The sequence below is a fragment of the Malaclemys terrapin genome, chromosome 2 (assembly GCF_027887155.1).
Source record: "Malaclemys terrapin pileata isolate rMalTer1 chromosome 2, rMalTer1.hap1, whole genome shotgun sequence".
Taxonomy (NCBI): Eukaryota; Metazoa; Chordata; order Testudines; family Emydidae; genus Malaclemys; species Malaclemys terrapin.
In genome coordinates this window covers 187693611-187716902 of record NC_071506.1, presented here as the reverse complement: position 1 = coordinate 187716902, position 23292 = coordinate 187693611, and the positions used below count along the sequence as shown (strand labels likewise).

The window sequence follows — 23292 nt, the reverse complement described above, 5'->3', positions numbered from 1 at the left end:
CAGGCAAGCTCCCCCGTCGACAGCGCTTCCTCCTCTCGGCGAGCAGGAGTTCTGCAGTAAACGGGGGAGCGCTTCTGGGATCGATTTATCGCATCCAGATGAGACGCGATAAGTCGATCCCAGAAGATCGATCTCTACCCGCCGAATCAGGCAGGTAGTGTGGACCTAGCCTTAGTAAACTAGATGCTGACCTGTGTTTGTTTGTGCGTTGTGTTTCGTTTTGATTTTAAGAAGAGCTGCCCCTCCTGTTTCACACACAGTAAGAAAAGAAACATCTTTTCATTCTCCATACATTTAGCTGGTCACCTTTGTCCCCTGAGCTGTGACTTTGAAAGGGAATTGTAAAATCTCAGAGATATTTTCTAGGTATATAGCCTTTTAAAAAGTGGGCTATTAAACATTGACAGCACTACACGGAGACCTTGTAACAAGTTTCTAATAGTGACAGGAAAAATTATTCTTATTATATCCTAGGTGGTAGACATCTGGGTTTTTTTCCCAAGCTGATTAGTCATAACCTAATGTATTAAATGGCTTTCCCTGACACCTACAAATGTTTCATAAAGGAAATATGTTTCTGACTATGTAGAAACAGGTTGAGCCCTTCTGTATAGGCATGACAGGGGCACAGCCAGGCCAAACTTGAGTGGCACAGTCATTCCATGCATCAGGTCGCAACACCTGGAGCAGGGAGCCAGGCCCAGGCTTGCAGGACAGCAGCCACAGGAGTGAGTAACGCAAGAGAAATGGTAACAGAGAAAATATAATTAGAAGGGAATCCCTTCATTATCCCTGTATTTGTGGCTAAACTTCTGGTGTAAAATTATTCAAAGTCTTATGCTGTGGATGTGGAGAAGGTGAAGAAAAATTGCTTTGCAAATACTATCCCATCCATATCGTCCTGAACAGCAGAATTGTTCAGAGGCATGGACAGTCTAGGTTAATTTGAGTTGTCTCCGCTAAGCCACAGAATTGAGTTTTTCTCATTTGTGATCAATTTTCTTGTTACCTCGCTGATCAAGTCACCCTGATCTGGGATGAGCTGGCTTTCTCCACAGGGGCAGATTAGAGTGCTGTCAAGGACAATATGTAGAGGGATTTTTAAGGATGAGGAGTGAAATCATGGCCCCACTGAAGTCAAAGGGAGTTTTGCCATGGAGTTTAGTGGGGCCAGGATTTTACCTGAGAAATTGTAGCTAATTTGTAATTAGACTGAAACTTGACAGGAGCAAGGACTATGTCTTTTCATGTATTTGTCTACAAATTTGTATTTGCTTAGCTGAACAGATTCCTGATGCTGACTGGGGACTTGGCAATACAAATGATGAGATATTTTCAGTCACAGATAATGTCATTGCAGTGAATAGCTGTCATCCTCTTGTTTTCTTTTCTGCTGCAGAGAAGAGCATTAAGAACAGCCTCTGAAAAACTCAGGAATCGTTCCTCTTTTTCTACGAATGTGGTATACACCACCCCAGGAACTCGAGTAAACAGATACATCAGCCGTTTGATAGAGGCCCGGCAAACTGAGTCCGAGATGGCTGACTTGAATTTCATTACCCTCAAGTATAAACAAATTGAACGTGAGCATAAAGTAAGTGAGAATTTGAATAAGTTCACTGACCAAAGATAATTGGACAGATGGAGTTGCACCTTCGTAGACAAGGTCCAAATTTTGCTCATTATCTTTAAACAATATTACAAGGCCTGACACCTCGCTCCTGCAGAAATCCACAGGATGGGGCTAAAGAGGAGAAAATCCCAGTGATGATTCCTTTGTGGATTTCCTCCCCTGTCATTCCATCGGGAGCATGGGGATTGTATTTCCTGCCCGTAATAGGCTGCAGCGCCCATACGTAGGGACATATGCGGGAGGCTCAGGATCCATGCAGAGGCAGAGGTTCAGTGGTTCCTTATAGTAGCCTACCCCGTATAAAAAGGCCACATTATCTTTTCTGGAGAATTTCTGTAAAGCTGGAGCCAGGGGTTGATGTTCATCTCTCCTGGACCCAGCCCTGGCCTACCTAGTCTTAACTCACATGGTTATTTTTTTCTTTTAAGTGAAGGAAGGCAGAAGTGGTCTGATTTTAGACTAATGTAGTAGTAGCCCTTTTTTTCTCCCTCAGATGTAAACCATACAGTCAAGGTACGTTGTCACCTCTGATCAGTGTCCCACACACAAAACTGAATTTTTATCCATTAATATTCATTTCAAGATGCCACAGATTAATCATTTAATTTTCATTCTTTAAAAAGCAAACAAGCCCTTCCTGTATAGTTGTAAAAAAGGGTGAGGTTTATCAGTGAAAATGGAACAGCTCTTTTTGGGGGTAAAGGTATATGGAATCTTGTGAAAATATATGTTTAGAGCTTTTAAAAAAGACATTTTGTTTAGCTGGTGATTTTGTGTGGTTTACAGCAGAAAGCATCTGCAAAGCTGCCCTAAAGAAGGAGCCAAGGATTCCATTGGAGAGAAGGGAATCCTCGAATCATGTAAAGCCATTTTAGCCAGCTCTGTGCCTCCCACTCCCTCGCTTCCATGTAGGAGTAGACACTGTAAAGACAAGAGATGGGGTGGGGGGCGGTGTGGACAACAAAAATCCATAGAAAGAGCTTCAAAGTTCTATTAATTTGGGAAGAAGAAGAAGAAAAAATCAATGGTTTGTAAATTCCTTAACCTGGAACTTTTGGGGGCTAAACCCCAGGAGATGAGCCCTGCCCCTAAGAATTCCACAGAAGACAACCCCTAAGCTGTTTGTGAAGTGCATTATAGCAGGGCTGTCACCTGTGCACTTTCAAAGTGCACTTACATCTTACAGACTCATAGGGTTTGAGCATGTGGGACCCTAGACTCAGCCTCTGCACACTTTACAATGGTGCACATGCAGTCTTATGTAGCTGCACACATTTTAAGCTTAGCACCACATACCAATCTCAGTTACACTGGTGTAAATCCTGAATAACTCTGAGTGAAATGAGTTCAGGTTTGTGCTGGTGAAACTGAGATCGGAATCTGGCACTTAATGAGAAAACATATTCAAATTCTTCTTTACCTGTGTAGCATACTGGTTTCTCAGACCAAACCAAGGATTCACTCACATCTCTCAATAAGAGGTATTTCCATGCCACAAGTCAGTGTTCTTCCCTCAGCTGTTTCAGTTGAAGGGCTGTTTGAAAGCAGCAAAGATTTTTCTTAATAATGGGAAAAGTCTATTTTTTCCTCCCCATTCTGCTACAAAGTAGCTGAACTCTTTTTGCGCAATCTTTCAAAAAACCAATTCACCTCTGGGCTGAGGTCAAAGCTGAATAATTGCAGACTGAAAGGTGAATGTTTGGGAAAGATATGGGGTACAGAAACAGAGGGTGAGAAAGGAAAGTGTCATGCAGCCTTAACTACATCAGATACTGAATAATCGCATTTAAAGTATCGGGGGTAGCTGTGTTAGTCTGAATCTGTAAAAAGCAACAGAGAGTCCTGTAAAAACAACAAGGAGTCTGGTGGCACCTTAAAGACTAACAGATTTATTTGGGCATAAGCTTTCGTGGGTAAAAACCTCACTTCTTCAGATGCAGAGAGTCCTGTGGCACCTTTAAGACTAACAGACATATTGGAGCATAAGCTTTTGTGGGTGAATACCCATTTCGTCAGACGCATGTAATGGAAATTTCCAGAGGCAGGTATAAATATGCAGGCAAGATTCAGTCTGGAGATAACAAGGTTAGTTCAATCAGGGAGGGTGAGGTCCTCTGCTAGCAGTTGAGGTGTGAACACCAAGGGAGGAGAAACTGCTTTTGTAGTTGGATAGCCATTCACAGGCTTTGTTTAATCCTGATCTGATGGTGTCAAATTTGCAAATGAACTGAAGCTCAGCAGTTTCTCTTTGGAGTCTGGTCCTGAAGGTTTTTTTGCTGTTTTTTTTGCTACCTTTACATATACATAACATTTAAAGATATATTCTGGGTGTGAATTAAAACACGTTCATTGCTACGTTTGTAAATATGTGGAAATATAGCAGCACACTCTATTTTAAACCACAGTTGTTCCTAGTTTAGAGTCAGAAGATATGGTATAGATGCCTCACTAACTGTCTTTGTGCATCTCTTCTCATTCACAGTACCACCAGCTTCAGGATGAATACTTCACCAGTGCTGTAGTTCTTTCACTAATTCTAGCTGCCTTATTTGGCCTTGTCTACCTTCTAATAATCCCACAGTAAGTATCTCTTGCTATTTAAATTCAAAGCACAGCATTTTCAAGGATCTTGTACACAGATTCAAACATTAGCTGCTCTGGAGTGAGAACTGAAGCACATACTACTAGATCCTCAAAAAGAACAGGAGTACTTGTGGCACCTTAGAGACTAACAAATTTATTAGAGCATAAGCTTTCGTGGACTACAGCCCACTTCTTCGGATGCATATATATACTAGATCCTGTAACTCAGCAGGGAAAATGAGACCCCAAACAACAAAAGGCATTTGAAGGGATATTTTGAAAGTATACAGACAAGGTTGGTAAACTTTGAATTCAGTGGTAAAACAATAAATCCAAACTCCAGCCTTGTCCCTTCCACCTGTCTACAAAATCACCACATAATTATTTTTAGCTGGCTTGTTTCAAAACAAATGCTTCAGTGCTCATCTTTGGGTTTTTTTTCACATTGCCGGCATCCTAGCTCTGATGCTCAACCCCTTTAATAACGAACAAATTAGTAAAGTATGCATGCAGAAGAAAAATACAGTAGAAACTTGCTAAATGGGACATTGCTTATGTAACCCTTCTGCCCATCTAAGTTGGCAGCAACAAGGGCCGGGTTCTGTATCTAGGGGTTCCATTTCAATAACGCAATGCAAAACCGGCTCGAGCCCCCACCCAGTGACCTGGGACAATTACATACCACCCCCTGGGTGCCTCTAAGACACAATACTTCCCCTCTCGCAAGCACGGAGTCTGAGTGTAGCAAAAAATGTTTAATAACATGAGGTAAACGACATCAGCATTAAATTGGAAAAACACCACAAACAGGATTCATAACACAAACCATGAGCAAAAGACCCACCCCAGCAAATTGGGATGAGTCCTTTCCCTTTGGTTCTTGAATCCAGCAACCCAAAAATCACCCAGATTCCCCAAAGTCCAACTCCCCCAAAGTCCCAAAAGTCCAACAACCCCCAAAGTCTCTGTCCCTGGTCAGTGCAGCCCCAGAGTAAAAGGGGGGCACGCAGGGTGTTAAGGGGCACCTTATGTTATCTGAGGCCAGCCAGCCGTCTCTCCATGGGGTTCCGCCGCAGCCTTCACGACGAGCCAGTCCACTTCCTGCCGTCCCACGAACTGCTCTGCTCTACGAGCTGCTCCGCTCCACTCGCTGCTCCACTCCGCTCACCGACCTGTGAGCCACTCCAGCCGTCCCCACAAACAGCTCTGCTATCTGTTCCTTGGGCCGCTCCAACCGTCCCCGCAAGACTCCGCGCCACTCGCTGCTCCTCCAGTCGTCCCCGCAAATTGCTCTGCCAGCTGCTTAGCAATATAGCTTCAGGCTCCCCCACTAGTTAACACAGCACTCAGTGATCTCAGCTCTTAATAACTTTAGCTCTTTTGTGATTTCAGCTCTTAGTGATTTCAGCTCATAGTAGGGGAGCCCCAGTGCTGATGCACCATTGACCCAAAGTGAATTCAGCTCAGCAGCCTGTAACTAGACTCCTAATGGAATCAAAGTTAGCTCTGACATTCAACAGTGGAGAGAGGAGGTGGTGTAATTGGTGGTTCAAACCCTCAAAGGGGGCCCATACCATCAGGTACAAATACCTGTCCCTGTCTTCTCTCAATTCACTGGGTTTTGTAACCCATGCCCCTTGTCAAGCAAGTGCTACTTAGGTAATGGGAGTCCTTCTGTCATACAACAGTTCCACTGGCCTTGATTCACAGAATCAGGGTAACAAAACTTTATTCTTCCTGCCCCAATAACAGAGAAACTGGGGATCCCACACCGGCCAAAGTAACCACTTTCAATTGCTGTTGTTTCATGCCAGGCGGGTGGGTGTGCCTATGCAAACAAAATCAGCCCCTGGAGTTCTTTTCCACCCTCGCCATAATTCACCACCAGATGTCAGAGTACAGCTCTTCCTGACTCTGCTTACACTTAGATAATTCACGCACACAAAATGTTGATCTCTCCCCAATTCTCAGCAAAGGTTTACTAGCTGAGCAGCACTGTAATGAGGTCTCATATTACTAATACTTTTAACTTTTAGAATATTTACTAGTTTTCTATGAAGTCTTATCATAAGTATTTAAAACTAAGCTGCACTGGAGAAATAACAGAGCCAGGAATATTTTGTGATGTAGTATCTTATTTTTTGATTGTATGTTTGCTTATTGGCTAATTCATATAATTCCGTAATTAACACTGAGTCTCATGAGTTGATTCTAACTGGTAAAAAAGCAGACATCAGAATCAAGTTTCCATGGGGTTATTACAGTCAGCAAGTGGGGAGAATTATTAAAAAAAAAAAAAGTAAATGTTTTTGACAATATCCTTTTTAGGGTGGGATCTTCAAAAGCACTCAATATTAGGCTAACTTTGTTCCCATCCAAGTCATTAGGACTTTGATGTGAATAGAGGTAGGCCATGGCTGAAAATCCCACTGTCACGGAGTGGCTGACCCCTGCAATTGAAGTAGGTCAAGCACCCATCTGCAGAAGCAGGTATTCCCAGTTGGGCCAATTAAGGGGGCAGGGCTACATCTGAGGTTGTAAATGGTTAGAGGGAGTTCCAGTGAAGGGATGGTTGTGAGAACAGAACAAGAGAGAGAGAGAGAGCTAGCTAGCTAGCTGCAGGAAGCAGGAGTGGCAGGACTGCCAGAGTCCCCTGGGACGGAAGGCAATGAGAGCCTGAGACATGAAGGGTGAGCTGAGAAACTGTGCTTTTGGCTGGTTGTTAAATTTGGACAATAAAATCTTGCCTAAAAGAGACTGTGGGTGTGAGTGAGCCATTAGCAAGCTGGGGAGAAACACTGCCTTATGACACCCATCCTTAACTCTTAATTCAGTGATTCCCGACTAAATCTTCCTGGTAGTTTAAACTAAATTGTAGTTTAATAAGGTTCTGTAATATGAAAGTCTGAGCCACGTGTTTATTGTTGAAATAATAATAATACTTTAAAGGGTTATTGCCTCTTTCATCTGAGGATTTCAAAGCCAGTTACAAAAATCAGGGAATTAACCCCCAAAAGGCCTCCCTGAAGTAGGTAAAACATAGTTAGGAATTGCTTCACTTAATTTCAAGGTAAAGCCCAGCAGCAGCATCTAGAAGTTCAGGACAGGAAATGTCAAAGTATAGCAGATGCAGTTGAAACTTGAGAATGAACTTAAGGGGACAAAAAATATAGGGAATTGGAAATATAGGAAATAGACTCTTATAAAAAGGGGCGTAGTTATTTAGTGACCATCTGGTCAGGCCTTCAGGTTAACATCTAATCTGACAGCCCACCAGCTGATCAGCACTACTGAACACCATGCTGTTGCACTGGTTATTTACTGATTTAGACAGAAGAGATGTACTTCCCAAATAACTAGTACCACTCTCTGCAGGATCCACAGGAGGGGTTCTTGGACAATGTTTCTTCTGAGTACTGACTTGGGCAGTTCCTTTGAAGGTTGTGACAAAATCACAGCCCACATTGCAAAACTTGGAAAAAGCAAATTCTTGCTAGGAAAGCCCTGATCTCCCTTGCCCACAACACTTTTGACTTGGAAATGCTATTTAAATGGCCAAAAGCCACATGTGATGACTAAGGAGATTTTGGTCAGTAGAGACAAAGACAGGCTGAAGGATGTAGGTCATGTTATTGCAACAGGAGCGAAAATATAAGAAAGCAACAAAAAGTTTGACGACTCTAACGGGAGAAATATTGCCAGAGGGAATGTGCAATGACAACAACAAAATCCTTCATATTATTTCTCCGTGTTAAAAGCCAGACTCTGGTCAGTCATTGCATGAGCACATAAAGGGGAAGGAACCTTTGCTCACTGTGCTGTCTATTAAAGGTTTGTGACGTTCCCCAGGATACAACCTGGATTCTTGGGCAGCTGTGCCCCTCAGTTCTCTGCTCTCACACAGCCTCCAGCATATAAATTTACCCCCAGTTATACTGCAAGAATGCTTCAATCAGCTAGCCTGCCACTTTTGAAATATACAGCAGAGCGACACCAGCAAATTCCCAGTCCCTGACTTTCCCCCAGAAGTGTGCGTCTTCTACTGCCCAGCACAGTACAAGCTCATATAAAGTCTGTCATTTCATTAATAGAAATTAATATGTACAAACCTTGTTATCGCAAATGGAGTTTCCCCAACACTTCAATCCAAACATACACTGGCTTAGATAAAAACAATAAACAAGTTTATTAACTACAAAAGATAGATTTTATGTGATTACAAGTAATGAGGCATAAAAGTCAGAATTTGGTTACAAGAAAATAAAGGTAAAACACAACACAAACGTAAGAGTGAATTCAAAGCAACAGATTTCTGTCACCACATGTTTTAGCAGTTTTACTGGCTGAATCTTTCAGCCAGGATCACTCCCCGGTCCAGTGATGCTTCTTTTGTCTTTCAAGCATTGTTGATGCCTTGAGTAGAGATGAAGGGAGAGAGGTAATCTGAGGAGTTTGTTCTCCTTTCTTATAACATTTCTCTTTGAGAATCATCTTCAGCTGTGCTTCAGGCAACAGCAAGTTTGTGAGACAGGAACTTCCAGCTGTTTCTTTGCCAACATGTAAATTTATCACTCACACCCTTTTTCTTTCCTGCTAAAGAATGGCCACTTAACCTGGTGATAGTCCATTTGATTTTGATTAACACCCAGCTGAAGTGTTAGTTTGCCTTTTGTCCCTAAGGAACTGTTTTGTGCCTGCTTTTCTAAACTTTGAACATGTTTTATACAGTAGAATTTAATAACTTTACATACTATATTGCCACACACATTTTACCAGGACAGTAATGTTCATCAGATTATGAGTTTTCAAATGATACCTCACAAGGCATACTTTGTACCAAATTTATCATAGTCTTGTGGAAAGGGTAAACATAGGGATACAGACCATCACAAGGCTCTGTCACTTTCACAGTCCTTGTGATCAACTAAGCTAAAGGGCTGCACAGACAAGGGGTGCTTGCCTCACCAAAAGGAGTGGGGGAAAGTTAGGCCATGATCCTGTCTACCTACGCTGGCCAACTATGGAGGACACTGTACGCTTCACCACCTTCTGGGGTGATGCAACAGATGCGCCCCTCCCAGCTAAGGTGGTCCGAGGCTGTACCATACAGAAGCCAGTGCTTTAAAAGCATGGTAGCACCTGCTTTCTACTATTATTATTAATATTTATATTGTGGCAGCAGCTACAGGCCAGCCAGATCATGGATGTCACAATCCAGGGCAACTGTACCTGTGTTCCCCTTCCGTGGTCCAGAAAGGGCACCCACTCTTAGGCTCATCAGCCGTCATCGGTTTTGGATGAAGACATGCATCTCTCTCTTCCTCCTGATCGGAGTGATTCCAGGCTGCACAGTTCCGTGCCTACACTGTGAATTCCCCAGCAAGTCAGAATGCTTCAGCAGGCCTGCTTTGCCTTCTCCTCAGAGGCTATAACCAGCATAATTACCCATAGTTAAGTTACTACACAGCTCTTTCTAAACAAGAACATTTATTCTTAAGGTAAAAGCATTAAATAGAAAACATATTAAAAACAATAAAAGAACATACACACATGCTAATAAGCTTACCAGAGATCATCCCAACTCCAGCATGGGCTCTCGCAGGTGGACAGTTCTTGTAACCCCCCACTGTTTTTTCTGTGGTTACAAGTTTAGAACATGTTTTCCTCACAACAAGAATACCCCATGAATAGGTCAAGTCCTTCCAACACTTCCCAGGAACGATTGGGGCCTCCCTTGGACAGAAGATTCTGTCCATTTGCTGGATCAGAAAGCAGGTCTTGAGTCAGTGTAAACTCAGGCTATTTATCCAAAAGTCCTTTCTGCCTGTGTTGGTCTCTAGAAAATCCAGTGAATGTGAGCCTCTCCTGGTGGTGGTACCTCTTGGAAGTTGTTACAGCCTGAGTGAATTTGCCTAATCCCCTCCCTGCCCACTTCTTAGTTTCTGGAGGGTGGTGGTTTCCCCACTCCATGAAAATACTTGCAATCTCTGGCCCACAATGATGCATAAACTTAAGATCCCCCAAAGAGATATTGCAGGAAAAGGCCATATCTGTCACAATGGAGACATTGTGCCAGGCTCCGTACAATCATATAGCAAACAGTAATTCCTGTCCTGAAGAACATACCCCCAGCTAGAGTCTCTCACAATTTTAAAAAAATGTCTTAGTAGTACTGCAGGACTTCTCTAAATTTTAAATCAGGGACATTTATTGGGATCATATAGTGACTTGGAAAAATTCCACTGTAAATCTCTTCTTCTTCCACTATTGGATTCTAAACCCCATAAGAGCAAGAACTTTTTAGTGGTGACAATAAAGAGCACTGACATAGACACAATGGCCTATAAAAAGGTTACGCAATTTATATGCTCCCTCAATCCTGGGGCTTACCAGGGGCCAGCCTGGCCTGTGCATAAACTAGCACACCTGCATGTATGCTGTAATTTATGGCTGGCTAGCCACATACCCAAGCGACTAGTGCAGCAGCCAAGGATCCTCAAGATGTAGGAATGCCTGGCCATATCCCCTTTCTCCTAGTCTCATATCCCGCTTTGGGGGCTGGGAGGGAATTTGATACAGGAGTTACTGTAGCAACTCTGCAGTACCCAATTTTTTCCCTATGCATGGGGCATTCTCAGGGTTGAGATCTGTTAAGTTTCCGGTTGCTTTGCCTGGAGCAGCTGAAATGGAGCAGCTAAGATCCGATTCAATAAGTGATCGAGTGGACAAACCTCTAATCTTTATAACTCTTCTTTCTCTCACAAAGAGTTAAAGAGAGAGGAACTGTGATAACCATTATATATCAGTGCAGGGGTCAGCACCACCATGTTGCATGACCTGAGACCTAATACAGTTGATGCTCTGAGATTGTATGATCCCCTTACTAGGTTCCTGATAGATACTATATATAAAAATAGTACTGAATTGTCATTCTTGAGAATTTCACTAAAGGATTTCTGGCAACACAATAGGAAGAAGGTTTAAAAAAGAAAAGAAAAGAAAACTCCCTCTGTGTCCATCAGTTTGATATTGGGGGGGAAATCCCACATGCATTGCTCTGATCCACCAAATGGCTTTAGAAAAACACCAATACAGCTAGCTCAGATATACTCTTTAGTTGCATTGCTTTACTGCTATATTTTTTTCTTCTAGGAGTACCATAGTCCTTGTCCTCCTGGTGTTCTGCATATGCTTCCTAGTGGCTTGTATTATGTACCTACATGTCACACGAGTACAAGTAAGTGATTTGAGTCTTTGTGATACCTCTTCCTTCAGGAGTTTTATTTGGTGGTAGTTATTTGGAACCTGGTAACACCTATGTGCACTTCATAGCATGATGTAATCTGTGTATTTTTCTAACCTGCCTAATCTGTAGCAAAGCAATGCATTAGAAACTCCAAACAGAACCAACAAATCTGGGACTGGCTCACTTTAAAGATGTCTCTTTCCCTCTGCTAGACATGTTTTTGAGCAGGTTTTCAAAATGGTAATAAAGCAGAAGGACATTCTGCACACTGTAGAAGGAGAAAATCAGGGTAGGGATCTGCAGAGACTAATTTTTCTGATGAAAGTCCTCATTGGATTAGTCTTTATTTGGTATTCTATTCTCAGATAAAGAGCAGGAGAAAATACCCACACAATTAATCAGTTCTGCTGATTAGTACACAATTGTTTTAAATTAAGAAAAATGCCCTTTGGTTAGAGGAGAGGAATTGTTTTCTTGGAAACATAAATAGTTTAATTAGCAGAGTAACTGGTAAAAAGCAAATCTTTATTTACAAACATATACAATTATTTGGGAGTAATTTTGTTAGTCTCTTTTATTTCAAAAAGGCACAGTAGTTCATACTCATGCAGTTTGTAAGAAATCGTTCCCATTATTAAGGTCCTTTGAGGCTAATGTAAACTTAAGGTACGCTCCTGCTGTTGTTAAAGTCAATGACAACCCCTATAAAGGTGTTCATCACTTCACTGGATTGAACCCTATATCTGAAAACAGAGAGAGAGAAAATTCCATATGTAACATCAGCAATTGTCTAGAGAAGCAGCTAAGCCTTGTTTGTGGAGTGTGGGACTGGGAGCCAGGAACTCCTGTATTCTAATCCTGGCTCTGGCGCACTCTCTTGCTGTATGACATTGGACAGGTCACTCAACTTCTCTGTGCCTCAGTTTCTCACATATAAAATGGAAAAAATAATAATACAGGTATTTACCAACCTTCTTAGGGAATCTGGGGGTGATTAATTAATTAATGACTATACAGTGGTCCTGAAAATAAATGTAAATAAAGGCAATGACATGCAAAAACCTATGTTAATATAGCAGTTGCAATATTAAAATCATAAGAAAAAGGCAGGAAATGCAAAAGCTTAAGTGTAACTTTAACTCGACCAAGTCTTACATGCATTACTTATACTTAGTTTTTCTAGTTAAATTTGTTGCTTATTTAATTACGCTTCATACTGTATATAAACCATAAAATGTGCAGGATAAACAATGTGGCAAGATTGCGGTTGGAACCTTTCGTTACTTGTTTGTCATTTTAACTATGCAACGTTATCACTGTACTAACAGAATATCCTGCATTTCATTATTGCTGTTATTGCTTTTGTGAAGAACAAGGAAATTATCCTTGAATTACTTCCACTGCAAACTGCATCATTCACTGTACAATGAAAAAATGTTTCCTGTCATACGATGGGATTATAGTTATCCTTTGTTGTGTTAGGTACTGAATCACATCACCTGTGTAAGACGCATATTGGACTTTGTTCCTGGCTATGAGTTCTGTCCTCTGCTGCACTTGGTAGTATTTGTCACAATGCTGACCCTTTCCCCTTATCATGACACAGTAGATTTTCAGCAGCTGATTCTCATAGTGAACAATGTGTGAAGATACTGTGTGCAGACCAAGTTTACTGCAGTAGGAAAGATTTGTTCCACAATATTATCATTGTTTTATTAATGTTATATCCCAGATGTTCCATCATATTTTAATGATATTGACAGATGATCAAATTGATTCCTGGCATAACTTTATTGCACTCACTAGGAATCAGTTTATGCCATTCTGTTTTAAACATGTTGTTTATAGCAATCTACTATTGATATTACAATAATGGTTTCTCTTGTTACATCCATGTGGGTATTATCCCTTGGTCCACATCGAAGCCAGGATGTATTTCAAGATCACATAATACACATTGAGTTTTGCTTTCCTCTATTGGTGTAATTAATTAGCCACAGAATTGGTATTCCTATGTTTTTTGCAATACAAATGAGTACAGTTCACCTGTAATCACCGACCATACATTCTGTCACTGCCATGCATAGGGGTGACATAAACCCAGTGAGTCCATGTCTCCACATGTGAAAGGGAGAGCAGGAGTTCCAGTGCATGATACCTGTTCCTACAGAAGCCCCTTTGTGGTACTCTGCAGTGAGGTGTATATGGTATTTTCTCTGTTCGTCATGCAGTTCGGAGGATACCATGTGTAAGCCAATTGAATTGGGAAGACTCATTAATCTCTAGTTGGCCTAGCCACCATTAGAGGGAGAAGCATCCCCAGCTTCAGAATCTACCGAATTCAATTCCCAGTACAGGCCAGTATTTGTAACCTCTGGGTGAATCGTCAGCAGCTGGGATCGAACATGGGACAGCTGAATCTTTAATAGATGGCCCTCTATTGCCTGAGCCAAAAAGATGCACCTCTCTTAGCCAAAGCTGTAGCAGGCTCATTAATCTTAGTTGGCCTAGCCACCACTAGAGGGGGACAGAGTGCCATACCAACCAAGCATGGCTTACATATATTTACCAGCAGGCATACAAAAATTGGTTCTCCCCCATCGTCACTGGCCTAAGCCAAATCTAGCCCAGACGGGGCTAAGCACCTTCCTTGTCTTAGGCTAGGTCTACACTACCCGCCTGAATCGGTGGGTAGAAATCGACCTCTCGGGGATCGATTTATCGCGTCCCGACGGGACGCGACAATCTATCCCCTAATCGACGCTCTTACTCCACCAGCAGAGGTGGGAGTAAGCGCCGTTGACAGGAAGCCGCGGAGGTCGATTTTGCCGCGGTCCTCACAGTGGGGTAAGTCGGCTGCGATATGTCGAATTCAGCTACGCTATTCATGTAGCTGAATTTACGTATCTTAAATCGACTCCCCCCTGTAGTGTAGATGTAGCCTTAGAAGCACACTGATGTTCCCCCACTGAAACTCCTTTGTCTTCTAGGTCCTGGTCCTGCTCCCATTCAAGTCATTGGGGGTTGACTTGAATGGCACAGGATCAAGCCCCAAGCTATAGCAAATGTGCCACTCATTTGCAAGCCAAGGGGATAAGGAAGCAAGCAGCTCCCCATGGGACCAAAGTAGATCAGTATAACTCAACCCAGCACGAGTGCACATTCCAGGCAAACTGTTATCCTCCCTTTCCCACTTCCTACCCAAGAGCCTCATTTATATTGAGGGCAAGTGCTCAGATACTCAGATGAACATGAATGATGAGAGAGGGATGCTCAAGACTCTGCCTTCATTAACCATCTTTGCTCCATACTGCTTTTCCTAGTCGAACAAATTAGATTACTTTTTTAAATATGGGCTCTACTAATTAAAACTCAACTGGCATTCACTGTTACTGAACAATCACTACAAAATTCTGTGCGGTATGTATGGTCTGTTATCTTGGGTTGCTGTCTACAATTGACAGTTTCCAAACCATACAGTTATAATGTTTGTTTTCGTTTATTCACATTTACAGAATAGAATGCTAATTTGAGCATTCTAATTTGTTGTATTTATCATGAACAGAAATCCTATTAAAAATAAAATAAAAGCCAGTTTTAATTATAGTGAGAAAGAACTTACAAATCTGTTTTCTTTTTATTACAGAAAACATGACTGTCCTTAAAATATTTGTGCACATTTCTTATTTTATTATTAAAATTTGGAATTTACAGCACAGGCAGAATTCACATATCTATTCCCTATTTTATTTGACATCCTATCCTTGTAAACAATAACATACAAATTTTTTACATTATTTGGATTTAAAATATCCTTATTTTACAATCTTTTTTTTTTCTCCTGCAGTGTTTTCCAGGGTGCCTGACAATACAGATTCGTACCATTTTATGTATTTTTATTGTGCTCTTAATTTACTCTGTGGCTCAAGGGTGCGTGGTGAGTATACAACTATAAGCCAAATATATAAAGTTTAACATTAAGTTTAAGAACAATCTGTTATAGATCGCATTTAGTCTCCCACCTCATTCCATTTTCTTTCTCTCTCATGCACAAAATATGTAAATATATTAATAAAGTATCTGTAGCAATGGGGTGTGATTTAAAGGCTATATTAGTTATGAGTAGTGGAAGCCACTAGTAAGCTATACAATTCATTCCAAATTAGTGCTGAAATAAATCTTCATATCAAACCACACCATCATATGTTCTGCATATGTCACATACTTTACAGAAGAATTATGTTTGAAATGTTCAGTATTGGACCAGGGACCAGCTGAACATCTGGTATTTTGTGACTTGTCAGGGAATCCACACTTTCAAATGGAATAACACATTTATTTCTATACCTGATAGCTCATGAGAGATCAGATCTTGAAATCACGACAGTATTATGTAATGAAAGGAGGTATATAAATATATTAGTCATAATGTCCATCTATCTCTTAGGCCTGTGTAATTGCTCTGGTATAGCGTTATAGGTGTTCAGCACTTCTGAAAATCAGGCCACTTTAAGTGCTTAGGATCCCAGGTTTGAAAATGTGGACACAAATATATATCAAAAGCAAGAGAAATAACACTGGGCCTGATCCAGATCCCATTGAAGCCAAAGAGAGTCTTTCCATTAACATAATTAGGCTTTGAATATATTGCAAGATGGCTGATGCTGTCTGTTAAATGTGGTGTGTCACAATATGACATTCTAGAACTAAAAGCCAAGCTAGAGAAGCAGAGTGGTGCAGCAGAGGCTAGAAGCTCTGTATTTCTAAATTCTTTTCCTGGCTCCTCAATTGAATTGATGTCTGACCTTGGGCAAGTCACATGACTTCTCTGTGGCTCAGTTTCCTAACCTCTAAAATTGACATAGTAATATCTACCTATCCACTTCACAGAAGTGTTGTGAGGGTTGATTACCTACTGTTTATAAAACATTTAAAGATGTATAGTGCCAAGTATTATGGAGACCTTTTATGGCTAGAAAAAAAGATTCAACTCCTCACAGGCATCCCCCCTCCCCAAGAGGTATTTAGATATCTGCAGGGAAATTAGGTATTTGAATTACCTAAACCACTACTTTCACATCCTGCTATTTGGCTACTCCCTAAAGTAGAGTAAAAATTGCAAGTAACACAGACTTTCTTGCTGAAATTCCAGTGCTGTTCCAAGAAGTGCCGCCAGGAATTTAATCCCATCCTGTTGTAAGAATATTTACTTGTATGTATCTGTAATCGTTTCTGAAGCAGCTTTTACACGCCACCTTACATCTTCAAAGTATTTAATAAAAGCCTCACTTCTCCATCCCCTGTGAAATAAATATTACCCCTGTTTTGCATATAAGGAAAGTGAGATACAGAGATTGTGATGTCCATGGCCACAGAGCAAGTCAATGAAAGAGTGGGGGCTAAAACTCAAAAGTTCCTGACCTCTGCAATCTTCAGTTTCTTTCACTACACCATGCTGCATCTCACATCTATAGTTTTACACTTTAGTGTAGCAATAACTTGTAACTTTCAAATGTTTAGGGGAGCTGTTTAATCAGTAGAATAAGTTCCTGCAAAAACCCTTCCAGAATTGTTCACGATCAGATAGATGTTGAGGTTTCACCTTAGTTAGTTACAAAGCAGATGGTGTTTTCCTGGATGAGCTGCGTATCATTTACAAAGCCCTTGTACGTTTCTAAGTTTTGAAATGTTGGCTGCTGTGTAGTGCAAGTGACATTTTTAAGTAAGCTGTTGAACAAAATTGTATTCAATTAATTTTTTGCTTCCCTCTTTCTGATTTTGTATCACAATATTAGCTATTAAGTATTTATCTCGTAGTCTCATCTTCTTAAATGATTGTAACTGCCTATAAAATGTACTGCATCATCACCTTTCAGACTGTCACTGATTTTATGGCACACTATAAAATTTCATTATCGGTGGTTAATACTTTTTTAGAAGACTAATAATAGATTTCAGAATAGAAGGAGAGTACAGATAGAGCTTATCTGTAGGTGCCTACTAACACTGATGTCCGCCTGAACCCACATTACCACCACACTCTCCCATTTAATGTTAACTCCAGTCCTCCCCAATGGTGTAAGATAAAAAGCTGATGTGTGATTATAATAACAAAAATGTTGGGACAAGATCATGTATTTGGGATTCCTCACTTTCCGGGCTGTTGGAATTGGGATGTGTCACTGACATCATCTTTGGAAGAATTTGATCATCCTTCCTCCCAGCTGGAGGATGAGTGCCAAACTAATGGTGGTTAGACAAGAGAGAAAAGGGAGATAGGATCCCTAGCCTTAATTATCTGTGGATCTCTGCTTTTCCTGCTTATCCATATCTGGCTTATTTGAATCTGTTATGGTTATTGATGTAATTCACGTTTAGCTCCATAGATGAAAGAGAATAATTACATACCTCTTATCTTTCATCAGAGATTTAAATATTGTTTTACGTCTGTGACTTGATTTTTTTTTAAATTGTTAGAGTTTAGTCAGTGTGTGTATAATCAACATGCTTCTTCCTCTGATGTGTGTGAGAACTATTCTAGCAAAGCTCACCACTTATATGGGTATTAAAATACTTTTAAATATTAATAAATAGATATTTTCTTGGGTCCTTTCGTTGTTTGAGCACTGAAAAGGGAGAGGTTTTTTTTAACTATGTTCAAACTCTAATTCTCCACCTTTGCTGCCATCTAGTGGATTGGGAGCATGATTCCTGCCTCAAGTAGAGGTGGAAATGTGCTAGGAGAGGAAGAATAATCTTGTTGTTAAGAGGCAAGTCTAGGAATGGGAAATATGAGGTCTGTTTCTGGCTTGAGAATCTGATTGAGAGAAGAGGGCTATAAGCAGGCCCAAGAGCTACTGAACTTCTGATGGAGTGTTTCATTTTAAACCCTGCTGTTTTCCCCAGGTTGGATGCATGCCTTGGGTATGGAGTACGAATTCCAGCAGTTCCATTGTTATCATTTCTCCCGGTGGAATGAATAAAACAATGAATGAACTTCCATGTGATACAGCCCATTATGCTTTCCTTTCCTGCGTTGTGGGGACTCTTACCTTGGCAATATTTCTACGTGTCTCTTCCTTGCCAAAAATGATCCTCCTGCTTTTTGTTACTATTTTGTACATAGTTGTTCTGGAACTCAGCGGATACAGAAAAGCAGTAGGGTAAGTACACTGTAAAGTTAAGGAAAGTAGTAGCATTATGGATGGTCCAAAACATTGCCGACTCTGTTTTACTACTGTTGTTCTAAAACACTGCAGTACTGTGTAAGAGACAGATACTGAGAGATGCTCAACTCCCAGTACCTTGCAGGATCTGGCTATTGTGGTAATATTCATGGGTGGAACATTTGCTTTTGTGAACTAACAGCTATGGCCTGGTTCCCCATTGCGTTACTCCAGTTTTACACTGGTGTAACAGAGTTGATTTCATTGGAGTCACACTCACTGGTTTAAAAATGGTGTTAACAGAGCAGTGAATGAAGCCCTTATGTGTAATTGAAATGCTGAAATAATGTTAAACAAAGCTACACACATGTACATGGAACATATTAGTACATGGTACATATTATCTACATTTATGCTCTTGATGGGTAAGACCCTGAAGCAATTGGGCACACTTTGTTTTGGGGCATGGTGCAGGGATCATACAGCAGTGGCAGCCTGTGCACTGACAGTATTTGCATGAGAGGGCCTGCATTTTGAGAAGGGGCTAGTGGTTTGGGGTGCCTCCATTTCTGTGTGCCTAAATTTAAGGATCCTGATTTTCAGAGGATGAATACTCAGCACTTGGACAATCATACCCTTTCAGTGTGTTTCAAGTGTGGCACCCCAAATCACTAGTCACTTTTGAGAATTTAGACCAAGGTTTTTTGCTTTAAAAGATCTGTATTAACTTATGCTTTCTTTTTTTTTAAAGGGGTGGCTCCTTTTATATGCGTGGCTATGAACCTATATTAGCCATTTTGCTGTTTTCTTGTGCTTTGGCACTTCATTCCAGGCAGGTGGACTTGAAGTTACGTCTGGACTACCTCTGGGCTGTGCAGGCAAGGCACTTATTTTTCTTTCCAAAACACACACACAAAATGTTGTCTAATTGTTTTGTATGCTGTCCATTAATATTTCACGCATTGGCTAGGCAAAACAAAACTCCATATTTGTTGTGGCTCACCAGCAAAGGAGTCCCTTATTTTCTTTCCACATGCAACTTCACAATATTTTTCCTCCAAGAACTGAATCTTGTGGGCATTAATGTCTTACAATAATACATCAAAATTAGAGTAACTTTATCTGTATTGGGAATTTCATATTAAGGAATGTAATCAACTAAACAGTGTTATAGAATTGTTATAGAGAAGATAGATCAAAAGCTTCTGCTCACCTCGTCTCATGCCACAACAGGGCCGGGGCGGAGCCATTTAATTACAATAAACAGTGGCAAATTCAAAACTGATAAAAGGAAATTCTTTTTCACACAATGTTTAATTAAGCTGCAGAACTTATTGCCACAGGAAGTTGTTGAGACCAAGAACTTGGCAAGATTCAAAGGGTTTGGACATTTACATAGAAAACAGGAATATCCAGAACTATCATAATTAAAAAATGAAAGGGATATTAAACCTTGTGCATAAGTCAATCTCTGTACAAGGTCAGGATGAGTCCTGATGTGGGAGCAGAATATCCCACATCTGCTTACTGCAGGATTCTTGCATCTTCCTCTAAAGCATCTGGTGATGACTACTGTCAGAGAGAGGATACTGGACTAGGTGGACATTGGGTCTGATCCAGAATGAGAATTCCAGTGTTCCTATATATCCTGGTGGCCAAATTCTGTGCTGACCTATACCCCATTGACTGCAGTGGCAATGGGATTGCACCAGGTATAAATTATCACCGCATTTGGTCTACTGTGTATGGACAAAATTGTAATGTATGGGACATGTGCTGCAAATAACTGGAATAATTGGGTAGCAATTGGCCCCATAGAGGCTGGTGCATAGTAGTGGTTTGTGGGAGGAACCTTCTGAGCCGCAACTATGTGGATCCATTGGCTTTAATGCTTTGTACCGCAGTAGTCAGTATTCCAGCAAGGAGGTGGAGTAGCAACTGTGGAGGGGATGCTTTGCAGCTCCAAAGCTTGCCTGAGAATCAGAGGTGAATTCCATCCTTCCAAACCCTTGCTAAATACTCTCCACAAAACTCAGTTTTTCATGCCCGGCCTGGAGAAGAAAATTGTGCATCCCTAAGGAATATGATCCTTAAAACTTAAAAGGCCTTACTTTTATAATTTTACAAACTCAAATGTTAGAAGAAACGGGAGTTTCATGTGCTTCCCTGATGTTGGGGGCATATCCCCAGAAGCCCACGGTCCACAGGGACCATTCCAGAAGCTGAACTTTGCTGGGGATAGCGGCACCCTGGCGAGGTCCCTTTTCTTCTAGAATCACCCCCTGAGCTTGGGTGGGCAGCCTCGGAGCCACTATGGGGACTCATTGTGCCCAGAGGTGGTGCTGACTCCGCTGGCTGTAGTACCCCAAACTTTTATTTGGATATCTTCTTATAAGTGTTTTGCAAAGTGGTGTATTCTGTAGCCTCCTATTACATTCAAAGTGGCAAAGAAATCACAAATAATGACAAATGAAGTGGGGTGGTAATGACAAAACTCTACACCAGTGGAGATTCATTACAACCAAAATATACTTTACACTGTCTTTCACGTCACTTACCTCTATCCAGGCTCGCCATCGGGCTGATCCTGTAGAACAGGGGTCGGCAGCCTTTCAGAAGTGGTGTGCCGAGTCTTCGTTTATTCACTCTAATTTAAGGTTTCGCGTGCCAGTAATACATTTTAATGTTTTTAGGTCTCTTTCTATAAGTCTATAATATATAACTAAACTATTGTTGTATGTAAAGTAAATAAGGTTTTCAAAATGTTTAAGAAGCTTCATTTAAAATTAAATTAAAATGCAGAGCCCCCCGGACCGGTGGCCAGGACCCAGGCAGTGAGAGTGCCACTGAAAATCAGCTCACGTGCCGCCTTCAGCACACATGCCATAGGTTGCCTACCTCTGCTGTAGAACCTTACCTGCATGAGTAGCCCCATTTGTGACACTGCAGTGTGAAGGATTTTCTTTTTGTTCAATGTTTTGTTTATTTACATTTGTACCAATAATTAATGCTGCTCCTACTGATTGCCCAATGATTTATAAACCACATCCTGCCTACCCTAGGCTGCATGGCAATCTAGTCCCAATAAAATCATGTTTTAAACATCACAGAGGCGTCCAGAGAGCAGCACCACTGTTAATAAGGATATAAAGATGAATCAATTAGTTACTTATAATCTTTCTACTATCTGAAGGCTGGTTTAAAATGTAGATATTGCCTGTTAGCATTTTGGATGGATTTTAAATATTCAGAATAATATTAGGTCAAAACTCAGAGTGTTTATTACTTATTTGTTTGTATAGGGTATATGTCTTACACGTTTCTACAGTGCCCATCTCTGTAATATCTCAGCCTGATTTTCATCATAGCCCCTAATACTTTATAGAGTTAACAGATGATACAGCGTATGGCAGAGATTGTGTATGTCACCTTATAAGATGGCTGTCTACCACTGATTAATATGTATAGGGGTTTATACTCCATGAAAAATCCAGCAATACAAGTCTGGCCCAAATCCTGAAAAATGTAGAGTATCCACAGCTCTAATTGACTTTGATGAGAGTGACAAGTGCTAAGGATTTGGTCCCTGTTTTTCTCTGTTTCCTAATTGACCTATTATATCATGCAAATTCCATAGGCAGCACACTTAAATTAAATACCTGAGTCTTAAAGATAGAAAATGGTGTTCTAGGAAAATGGTGACCCAGGGACAGTGAGGTTTTTTTGAAGTATTTAGGTTCTTAAAGATATAGGTAGACATCTAGTGGGATTTTCAAAAGTGCCTAGGCACCTAACTCGCATTGGAAGTTGAAATGAGGTGTCTAGGCTCCAGTGGACGTTAGGTACCTCAGCACTAATGGAAAGTCAGGTGCCTAGGCACTTCTGAGAATTACACTAGGTGCCTATCTGCATCTTTAGGTGCCTAAATACCTTTACAAATCTGACCCGAAATGAAAAGCTTGTGTTTTTTTTCCTTCACTGAGGGTTCAGTTCTGCTCTCTTAAAGCAAAACTCACATGAAATTCCAATTTCTTTCATACATTTGAGTTTGGTGAAAGACTGGGGTGAGGGGAGGTGTCAAAGCTGAATTTAAATTCAATGTGTGCACAAAGAACCAGGAAACACAGTCTGAGACATGTAAGAAATTCTCGCCGTAGACCACATGTGCCAAGACCTGCTGAAAAGCCACCGCTCCTAAAACTTCTGCTACTGCAAATGTACATGACTTAAGCCAGTTTCACTCAGAGAAGAGTGTTACTGAAATAACTGAGAAACAGGAAAGAGAATATTGTTTAATAACATTTTAATGTTCAATAAGAGAAACAACTAAGTAAAGTATCACATGGTAAGATTCTTCTTCAGTAATTCCCAATAAATATAGGTAATCATTAGAGCTAGGTAAAAATTGACAACATGAGCTAAGAAAGGAGTAATATGATAATTCTCTAACCCCATTAACACAATGGCTGTCTCAGAACTCTTAGCTCCAATTGTGACACCAAAAAGAGTTTTGTTTGAGGAAACCAAATTTTGGGCCTGTAGCCAAAATTAAGTAAATCAACAAAATTTGTTTTAGGCAGAAGTGAAGGTAGTTTACAAAGGTTAAGGTTATGTAACCAAGGAACAGAAATATTACAATAATAATAATAATTAATAATATGCCA

General features: G+C 40.8%; 1 protein-coding gene across 1 annotated transcript in view; it reads left to right on the top strand.

The window, feature by feature from the left end:
- Nucleotides 1–23292, top strand: part of ADCY1 (adenylate cyclase 1) — a 222668-nt gene that overhangs the window by 176420 nt on the left and 22956 nt on the right. Inside the window, exons 9-14 of the mRNA XM_054020915.1 lie at nucleotides 1400–1594; nucleotides 4116–4213; nucleotides 11369–11453; nucleotides 15310–15399; nucleotides 18369–18625; nucleotides 19380–19506. Of these exons, the coding sequence (XP_053876890.1) occupies nucleotides 1400–1594; nucleotides 4116–4213; nucleotides 11369–11453; nucleotides 15310–15399; nucleotides 18369–18625; nucleotides 19380–19506 (852 nt within the window). The remainder of the gene's footprint in view (nucleotides 1–1399; nucleotides 1595–4115; nucleotides 4214–11368; nucleotides 11454–15309; nucleotides 15400–18368; nucleotides 18626–19379; nucleotides 19507–23292) is intronic.